Source organism: Thamnophis elegans, chromosome 12, assembly GCF_009769535.1.
Source record: "Thamnophis elegans isolate rThaEle1 chromosome 12, rThaEle1.pri, whole genome shotgun sequence".
Lineage (NCBI taxonomy): Eukaryota > Metazoa > Chordata > Lepidosauria > Squamata > Colubridae > Thamnophis > Thamnophis elegans.
The window spans coordinates 7,324,732-7,335,208 of record NC_045552.1 but is presented as its reverse complement, the minus strand read 5'-3'; the positions used below and the strand labels follow the sequence as shown (position 1 = coordinate 7,335,208).

Sequence of the window (10,477 nt, the reverse complement as noted above, 5' to 3'; positions counted from 1 at the left end):
CAGTATTCATTGAGTATTTTAATGATATTTTTAAAACAATTTGGGAATTTTTGAGCTTAAGAGCAAAACTACCATTTTATTTATAATTGTTAAAATAGAAAGAAAAAAGAGGACAAAGAAAGAAAGACAAAGAAGAAGGAAAAGTAAGGGGAAGTCTTATTTTCGGGGGGGTGGGGAAGAGTACTTCAGTTGGAGAATAATTAAAGCAAGCAGAAAAATAGGTGATTGGAGAAAAGTTTTCTAATTAGACATTGAAATATATTATTATTTGCTTCCCCCTGTTCTCATTTGGAAGAAATGCTCTTCTTCAAAGGGGGCTGGATGGCTAATTGGATCTTTCACTGGGACTTTCACCACTTAAGAAACTGTGCTCGAATGTTTCGGCCATCTTCCATAACACGGTCAAGAAATTTGTTCAGGAAATAATATGTAAAAGCAAATGAACTCACTCCACCAAACACCATCCCCAGATATTTGGCAGATGATGGCATTATCCAGAGACCAGACTTCACCAAGAGACAAAGTACCAGCTGTGCATTGACTGTACTGACTAATGGTCTTTTCTGGATCCCCGATTTCAGCTCTTCAAACCCTTTTCCCGTCTGAAGTGCCAGGAAACGGAGGGAGCTCTGGTCTAAGCCAAACACTTTCCGGAAACATTTCAGTGCAACCATCAGGATTCCAAGATCACAAGCTTGAGAGAGACCCACAACAGGAACTGCTCCACAAATGCAAGATACCATCGCCAACTTCTTTATATACGGTTGCATTTTAATCTTTTTGTCCATCAAATTATTTTCTGAGAAAACCTGCCCAGCCAGGGTTAAAAGGTGTTTCTTATAATCAGGAAGTTCGGTGGCCATTGTCTCTCTCAAGAGAGGGAATTCATGCATGTCTGCATGCAGGTTGGATACCAGAAAGACTCTCACAGGGAGCTCAGATGATTCTTTCAAATTATCTTCACAATAATTCCTGATGGTCTCCAGGGTTTTCTCCATGTTGAAATTCCTTTTCCTCTTTTCACTTTCGATACTGATATCCATTTTGCTACGTACATAGTAAAACTTCTTTCTCATTCTTTGTATTTCCTTTGCCAGGAAAGCATCATTTTCAGTAAAGCGGTCGGTGACAATCATGATAAAGACATCATATCTTTCAAACTGGACCTTCTCAAAATATTCAGCTGCCTTTGAATTACGCGCTCTGATCTCTGGTAGCTCCCATAATGTTATATTGGGAAAAGAGGGGTGGGAATATGCCCTTAGCACTTTGGTTTCCTCTACTCTCCCGACCTCGGCTGCTTCAGCATCACCATCATTTATGCCCCGGAAGGCATTAATGAAGGAGGATTTACCAGCACCTCCTTTTCCAACAACTGCAATATTGAGTGGCAGGTTTTGCACTTCATTTAGAAATCCTTGGTATTCAGCTGCTGCTTGGGGGATTTTGCCTTGATTTAAATCACTCTTTAAATCTTCAAATTCTCTCCTTACATCGTCTTTTGGAAATATATTGCCCATAGTTGCATTTATTCTGCGCAGGTTACCTGGAAATGAAGAAAGAGACTGTGATTCTCCTCTGTTGTGTCATCCCTGCACATTCCCTATAGTCCCTAATAAGATCACCTCATCTTCTGAGTTCATTCTGTCCATAGGTGATTAAATTAAACCTGGGGTACATTTGTGCACCATCTGCATATCATTGGCTTTTGCAAGTGCAGGAAATCAGGAATCCAGGCAGTATAGATAAATATATCTATAAGGATCTGAATTACTACAGGTCAAAGCGAGTTGGTGGTAGATAAGATTCAATATGGTGGATTATGCAAAATATTCTTAAAAAGAGGATAAAGTTTACCCCTCAGTTATTTTTGTTAGGCGTAATTACAGACTGTACAGTTATAGAGCCTAATTTGATTCTGAATTTAACAACGGCAGCAAGACTGTTGGTGGTGCAGTACTGGAAGAAGGAAGAATTGCCTACTATTCAAGAATGGACGTTAAAAGTAACAAACCTAGCAGAGATGGCTAAAATATCGGCATATCTTAAGGACCACTCAGATGAGAAATACAAGCTGGAATGGAGAAGATGGATTGATTACATTCAAAATAAATATGGGATTAAGAAACTCCAGATAGCTTATGAATGACTGAACAAGGAATGTTGCAACTCATCTAAAGTTAGCTTTACAAAAGGGGAGTTAAAGTCCAAGCGAGGGATGATGCTAAAGTTAGTTAGTTTATTTTAGTATATGGTTGTTAAATGTTTATACCCTGTATTTGCAATGGGAGGTTGTGTGGGGGGAGGGGATGGGGGGTTGGGGAGAGGGAAGGTATATATTTGTAAAACTCTTTAAAACTTTCAATAAAAGAAAAGATTCAACAGAATTCGAGATGGGCTGGACTTAGGTCTATTGTGGGCATGAAGGGACTCGAGGCTGATAACTCACGTGACACGCCCTCTCCCTCAGGCTCAGCCTGGTCATCTCCTTCAGGTTTTGTCTGAGGATTGCCAGTCTGGATGGGGCACAAGAGCAACCTTGTGAAATTGCTCCCAGGGCCATTCGTGTTGTTGCTTATGGCCTCTTAAGCCCTATATGGCAAGGGGCTAAGTTACCTACAGAACCCTCTTCATCTTCTCCCATCAACCCACCCCACCCAATCAGGCACGTTGTAGACCTGCCAGCTAAAGAATGTCCCAAAGGTTCTTTTCAAAGGGCAACTGGGCTTCCTTGGTTTTCCTGTAAGTTGTTCACCTCTCATCCAAGAATCTTCTTCGGTTCTGACTGAATGGTGAGGAAGGGAAGGATTGATATCCTTTGCAATCATCTGGTTGTTAGTACTCTGAAGTTCTCATTAACTCAGACTCTTTGAGGGCACTTGGGGGTTTATCTGTGCCCTCAGGGTCACCTGAAGCAGGCCAATGGGTGTGGAACCTTCTTGGAACGGCTGAAAGGATTGTGTTGTAGATAGGAGATAGGTGATGTCACATCCTTCCTCCTCTGTTGACCGACTTTCCTCTGTATCCAACTTATGGTCTACTGGCAAGAGCTGTTAGGGAACAAACACCCAACCTCCATCAACCATGAGTTTCCAAAGGCCTGGCTAGCGTGTCTGGAGCAGAAACATATCAGCCAAGCTGTAATTGGGTTGATGTACCTGGCCACCTTTCCCTGCTTGATTTGAATAGGAACATTGGCAACTCAAGAGGGAGGACCATGCTTCCAACCCACAAACCCTCCCACCCACCCCTCTGGCACCTGCAACGTCAACAGTCCCACATGAGCTGTGAAAGTGGCAACCTGAGAAGGAGGTCAATCACACTACCCAGCATGGGACACGAATGATGAGTTTTCCCCCTGCAGTGGCAGTGGAAACCTTCCCATTGTAAGTTGCAGCTGCTATTCTGGCAAACCCCTTGCTCATAACTGAGTCCTTTGATCGGCCACTTTCCAGGTCAGCTGGAAGGATTCTTACAGACCTGGCTGAAGCCCCCCAACAGCAGAATCTTCTCACACCCAGGAGTCAGCTTAGGGATGGATACCTCTTAGAAGAGGTATCCTATCACAGATAGAATCCTGGTAGCCCAACCTGTAGCCACCTCACTCTTGTGTGCATCTGAGTCCCCAGAATGCATGCAAATCCACCTCTTGCTTCGTTGGGGGATTGTTTTGGGGTTATTTTGTCAAAAAATAACTCAGCTGAGAGATAAAAAATGGGGAGTGGGGCAAGCTGGACTTTCACCTATCTGTGTGCCCCACCTCTCATTGTACATGGCCAAATTTGGGCTGGGAATGTTCAGTTGGTCAGGTCAGAAAACAGGTTTGACAAGACTGCTGGAAACTCTGCTTGGTTTAGCTACTGAATTTTGGAAGCCTGTTGGAAGCTTCCCTCCCTCCCTCTTGCACCTAGGACAGTGGAAGTGAGATTAATTTCTCTGCTGCTTCAATAATCCCTCCCCTGCTTCCTATCCAACCTGTGACTCCCATTAAAGCATCCCTGAGAAATGTAATCCCATTCACAAGAACCTTTGGGATTCAAGCTTATTTCCTCCCTGCTTGAAGAGAGCTCTTGCTGTTCTCAGCCAAGGGACATTCAAACACTTTTGTCTCACTTCCACAAAGTATTTGTTCTTCAGTTTGTAAATGACTTGACATATGTTACAGTGGATAAATTGCAATTTAGTCCAGTGGCTTTTAGCAGCTTCTCTAGCGTTCCCCCTTCAATTTCATTAACCAAAAACCTGCATTCAAAGCTTTTTTTAAAATTCTTTTTATTTAAAGAAGAGATGTAACTGCAAAAACAATTTGTGCATAGGCAGATAATAACTGAAGATATGGAATTTATGGTTATAACATTAATGAGACATATCAAGCAGAGCATATTGTTTCTTTCCATGATATTTTTCAAAAACCGCTGTGAAATAGGCAGCTTCAAATTCTCATCAAAATCTCTATTGTTTTGGTATTTAGAATTGTTACAAATAGAAGAGAAAAGAAAGAGAAAGAGAAAAAGCCACCACCCTCAAGCAATACAGATCAATCTTTAATTTCTGAGTTCCCAGGGAGATACCCGCAGACAGGGATACTCCTTTGCCCCCTGGAGGATCAAGCACACACTCCAATCAAGGAATTCTTAAACACAAGAAAACAAGCTTTCCTAAAAGGGGATTGAAACATTATTATTTTCTCCCACCAGTTTCGTTTGGATGAAATGCTGGATTGTTTCCTTCAGAGGAGGTTTTGGGAGGTGTCTTTAAACTTTCTCTGGGATTCTGGTTGCTGAAGAAGTTTTGCTCTAACATTTTGGGCGTCTTCCACAGCATCATCAAGAAAGCTGTTCAGAAAATAATACGTGACTACGTATGAACTCGCACCACCAAACACAGACCCGATAAGAGGTATAACATCAAGAACCATTTCCACCATCGATACGGCGACCCAGAGAGATGACTTCATCAAGAGAGAAAAAACCAATTCTGCATTGATTGCGTTGGCTAAGGGGGTTTTCTTGATAGCCGACCTCAGTTCTTGAAATTCTTTTCCCGTCTGAAGTGCCAGAAATCGGAGGGACTGGTCATCTAAGCCAAACACCCTGCAGAAACGTTTCAGAACATCTATCAAAATTCCGACATCACAAGCCATAGAGAGACCCGGGACAGGCACCGCTCCACAAGCACAAGATATCAAAGCTACCTTCTTTATATAAGATTTCATTAGCTCTTTTTTCCTCATCAATTCATTTTCTGAGAAAATATGCACAGCCAGTGTTAAAATATCTTTCTTGTGGTCAGACAGTTCAGCGACTATTCTCCCGTGCAGGAGAGGGAAATCATACATGTGTACCTCCCGGTTGGATACCAGAAACACACTTGAGGAAACCCCAATTGCCTTTTCCAAACTATCTTCACAATATTTCCTCATAGACGCCAAGGTGTCTTCCAAATTGAAATTCCTTTTCCTCTTTTCATTGTTGATAGTGACATCAATTCTGCTACACACATAGTAAAACTTCTTCTTCATTCTTTGGATTTCCTTTGCCAGCAGAGCATTGCTTTCAGTAAAACGGTCAGAAATAACCATAATAAAGACATCGTATCTTTCAAATTGGACGTTCTTCAGATATTCTGCTGCCTTAACCTTATAGGTTCCGATCCCTGGGAGGTCCCATATTTTTATATTAGGGAATGAAGGGTGAGGATAGGCCTTTAGCTCCATGGTTTCTTTCCCTGGCCCAACCTCGGCTGCTTCATTATCATCATCACTTACACCTCGGAAGGCATTGACAAAAGAGGATTTCCCAACACCGGCATCTCCAGTAACTGCGATATTAAGGGGCAGACTCATCGTTTCATTTAACTGTTTTTGGTATTCTGCTGCCACTTTGGGGATATTGCCTTGATTCAAATCGCTCTTTAAATCTTCGAATTCTCTCCTTACAAGATCCTTAGTAATGTTATTGCCCATCGTTGCTCTTTGTTCTGTGCAGATTATCTGGAAAGGAAAAGAGAGAATGGGATGTTTCTCAGCTACTTCAGGCACTTTGAATTTTTGGTTCTAGAAGACCCCTGAGAATACCGTGAAAACAAACCAATGGATCATAAAAAGAATAAACCCAGAATTCTCAATGAGGCACAAAGGTCCAGGTTCAAATTATCCTGGAAACATGATGCAATGAGCCAGCTCTCTGCTGATCGCTCTGATGCTGGGAAAAATGGAAGGGAAGAGGAGAAGAGGACAGCCAGCAGCCAAAGAGGGAATTAAATTACGGTGAAGAATTAAATAGAATAAATTGCTATGAAGAATTTAATAGATCTCTGCTTGTCTTTCATGTCTACGCACCTTTAGTTACCAAATCTTGGCAGCCTGGTGGTGATTTCAATCCCTCCCTCCCTCTTGCACCCAAGACAGTTAAGGAAGAATCAGTTCAAGTTTGTTTCTAATGTTCTCTTCCTTTCTGAAGTACTCTGGAGTTCTTTCAGACTTGCAAGTTTACTATATGTTAATGTAACCTTACCATAAAATAGCATAAGCCATTTGATCATGTTTCCTAGCTGGTCTAAATCCTAAAGGTCCTAAATTTAACCACTGTGCACTGGTGTCACAGTGGTTAAAGTGCAGTATTGCAGGCAAATTCTGCCCACAGCCTAAAGTTGAATTCTGACTGCGTTCAAGGTTGAGTCATCCTTCCATCCTTCCAAGATCAGTAAAATGAGGACCCTGTCAGGGTTCCAAGTAACATACCCATAGCAAACAAACCTCCAAGGCAGGTAAATTCCTCAAAGAATAGGTTTATTGGTTATGCCATATTGGCACAGGCTGGTGAAAACCGACTCTGAATATTCCCATGGTTTTCACCTAATTAAAAGCGCCCCTTTCTCAAAACAACCAGCCACATGGTCCAATCAGGTTACTGTCCAGTTACTAGGTGACTCCAGTCCCTTCCTTTTGAGCATCTGCAGGAATATCCTTGGTTTTCAAGAGAAAGTGTTTTGCTTTGACTAAAACACCCCAACTATATCTACTCCCCCCCTTCCTCTCCCTCTTCTGCAGTGTGTCAGCACTGAAGTCCCAAAATGGCCTCAGTCAGGCCAGCTTCAGGGTTGACAGACCCACATTATTGGGGGCACTTTGCAAATAATGCTTCTACCTTGTAAACCGCCAAGAGATCTAAACTGCTATAAAGCTCCATGGGGTGATAAATAAGCCTAAATTCTCTTGCTATCGCTGAAGCTGAAATCAGTCTTGGAAATCTGGAAGTACTTCACTTCTTGCTCCCCTTTTTGCCAAAGAACTAGAGAGGGTCCCTCTTGTGCCTCTTGCTCTGTTTACATTCCTACTGCTGGCTACGTAGCCTTTCATCCGTCTCTTCTTTCTATTGTGTGTTAAAGTCAAGTTGTAATTGTATACTATGACAACTGGTGCCTTTCATAACTGCAACACCAAATCAGGAGGGGAGGGTATGAAAAGTCAGTCAATAGAGGTGGAAGCTTTCCAGAATGTTCTCCTTACTAGGCAGAAAAAACCAACACCACCACACGCTTGACACCACTCAAAGTCCCTGAGCTCCTCCTCCTCCTCCTCCTCTTTTTCTTCTTCTCCTCCTTTTTTCTTCTTCTTCTTCTTCTTCTTCTTCTTCTTCTTCTTCTTCTTCTTCTTCTTCTTCTTCTTCTTCTTCTTCTTCTTCTTTGATACATATTCCATTGCTTTCCTTCCTCATCGATAAAATATCTGCCTGGCACAAACGTAACCCAATCTCTTTATTAACTGCACTCAACGCCAACCCAAAATCCAGTGTAAACCTAAAGAAGATACCATCAAATGTGGGGGAGAAAAGGCTGCTGCTTCTTCAGCTGATTCCCCCAAACCATCCTCAAAAAATATTTGGGCTCAGAAATGAACTGGGGCCTTTCATCATTGCAACACCAATTCTGCCAGGATCAAGGTCCAAAGTCTGGGGGGAGGGAGAGATGAAAAGCCAACCAGGAGAGTGAGAAGCTTTCCAGATGTTCTCCTCCCCAATCAGACAAAGCCAACTTCTCCTCTTGATATCACTTTAAATCCCTGGGGATTTCTTCTTCTTCTTCTTCTTCTTCTTCTTCTTCTTCTTCTTCTTCTTCTTCTTCTTCTTCTTCTTCTTCTTCTTCTTCTTTTCTCTCTCTCTCTCCCTCTCCCTCCCTCTCTCTCTCTCTCTCTCTCTCCTTCTCCCAACCAGCATCTCCTCCCCAGATAGTGATTGGGTAGAACACCTCAGAAGGTATAACTACAATTTGAACATTAAGATGAAGTTTGTGGGAATCTTTTTTATCAAGGAATATCTCCTCCTCTTCTTATAACTACAATTTGAATATTGAAATGAAGAAGTTTGTTATCAAGGAATATCTTTTCTTCTTCTTCTTCTTCTTCTTCTTCTTCTTCTTCTTCTTCTTCTTCTTCTTCTTCTTCTTCTTCTTCTTCTTCTCCTCCTCCTCCTCCTCCTCCTCCTCCTCCTCCTCTCTCTCTCTCTCTCTCTCACACACACACACACGAAATCCCCAGGGATATATACATACATACATACACACACACATACACACACACACACACACAAACACGCACAGATCTTCTCTTCTCTTCCTGGCTTATCGATAAAATCACTGGCACAAACGTGATGTGAGCTAGTTATTAACTACAGGTAGGCCTCAACGTACAACCATAATTGAGCCCAGAATTTATGTTGCTAAGTGAGACATTTGTGAAGTGAGTTTTGCCCCGGCTTGCGACTTTCCTTGCCGCAATTGTTAAGTGAATCACTCCAGTTGATAAGTGAATAAGTAACCTGGTTGTTAAGTGGCTCTGGCTTCCTTATTGACTTGGCTTGCTGGCAGGTTGCCAAAGGGGATCGTATGACCTCGGGACGCAGCAATGGTCATAAGTAGGAACCAGTTGCCAAGCGTCTGAATTTTGATCACACGATGAGGGGGGAGGCGTCAAAGCTCGTGTGAAAAACACTTGTAAATCATTTGTTTCAGTGCTGTTGTAACTTTGAAAGATCACTAGAGTAGAATAACAGAGTTGGAAGGGACCTTGGAGGTCTTCTAGTCCAACCCCCTGATCAGGCAGGAAACCCTATACATTGCCCAATCTCTTCTTAAAAACCTCCAGTGTTGGAAGCATTCCCAACTTCTGGAGGCAAGTTGTTCCACTGATTCATTGTTCTCACTGTCAGGAAATGTCTCCTAAGTTCTAAGTTGCTTCTCTCCTTGATTAGTTTCCACCCATTGCTTCTTGTTCTGCCCTCAGGTGCTTTGGAGAATAGTTTCTCCCTCTTCTTTGTGCAGCCCCTGAGATATTGGGACACTGCTATCATGTCTCCCCTAGTCCTTCTTTTCATTAAATGAACTGTCGTAAGTCAAGGACTACCTGTACACCAAGAAAATAGCAATAGCAATAGCAGTTAGACTTATATACCGCTTCATAGGGCTTTCAGCCCTCTCTAAGCGGTTTACAGAGTCAGCGTATCGCCCCCACAGTCTGGGTCCTCATTTCACCCACCTCGGAAGGACGGAAGGCTGAGTCAACCTTGAGCCGGTGAGATTAGAACCGTCGAACTGCAGATAACAGTCAGCTGAAGTGGCCTGCAGCACTGCACCCTAACCACTGCACCACCTCGGCTAATGTAAACCCGAAGAAGGCATCATTAAGTGAGAGGGAAAAAACTCTGCTGCACCTCCCGCTGATTCCCCAGCGCCATCCATAAAAAAAAACACCTTTGGGTTCAGAAACGAGGGGCAAAGGGTGCGTGCATTCCCTAAACGGGTTTTCAGCCGTTCGCAGATTCCTAGGCAAAATGCGGACATTCTTTAGCAGAAAGGAAATTATACTGAAAGCTCCTTTATAGGAAGATCAGCAGGAGGTGAGAAGAAAATAGAATGTGAAAAGCAAGGAGTACAGAACCTACAACAGCTATACGTAGAGAGGGGAAAGCTATACAAACGCTTACTTGCTTTTATCAAACGAGTAATTCTCAAAGGTCTCTACGCAGGCTGCGGTGGATCCCTTTTCAAAAATAGCCAGACTCCTCGGGTCAGAAGGACGGCATCTCTCTTATATCCCCTTCGGTTCCCTTGTTTCGTCAGATAATAAACGTTCCTCCCATTTTGCATGGCTGAAATTCTGCCCATCGAATCCGAGCTCCCTATAGGGCCCAGCATGAAAAGCAGCTGATTTTCAGGAAAAGGAAACTACCTTTGGACGGCGGTCAGTTTCGTTCTTTGCAAAAATTCGGCAGACACTGAAAAACAAACAAATGTGTTTTTTCCCAAACTTGGCAACTTTTCAGCTGGGTGGACGTCCACACCAGAAGTGCATTGCTCTCGGTTTGGCCTGGATCGGGCAAACTGGTAGAAGTGGTGGCGGAAGGCTCTGCCCACCTGCCCGGATGCTTCTGCACATGCAGGAGTGCGCCTGAATCGGTAGTAAAAAAAATGGCAACCCACC

At 43.0% G+C, this 10,477-nt stretch overlaps 2 protein-coding genes across 2 annotated transcripts; both read right to left on the bottom strand.

The window, feature by feature from the left end:
* LOC116515712 (interferon-inducible GTPase 5-like) lies at positions 1–10,062 on the bottom strand. Its single transcript, XM_032227894.1, has 2 exons — positions 9,981–10,062; positions 1–1,546 (listed from the first exon to the last, which is right to left on the bottom strand). Exon 2 carries the CDS (start codon positions 1,518–1,520, stop codon positions 351–353), a length of 1,170 nt encoding a protein of 389 aa, XP_032083785.1. The 5' UTR covers positions 1,521–1,546; positions 9,981–10,062; the 3' UTR covers positions 1–350.
* Positions 4,256–10,068, bottom strand: LOC116515711 (interferon-inducible GTPase 5-like). The gene is made up of 2 exons (XM_032227893.1): positions 9,985–10,068; positions 4,256–5,992 (listed from the first exon to the last, which is right to left on the bottom strand). The coding sequence occupies exon 2, from the start codon at positions 5,963–5,965 to the stop codon at positions 4,730–4,732; it is 1,236 nt and encodes a 411-aa protein (XP_032083784.1). The 5' UTR covers positions 5,966–5,992; positions 9,985–10,068; the 3' UTR covers positions 4,256–4,729.
* Between the last annotated feature and the right edge of the window lie 409 nt (positions 10,069–10,477).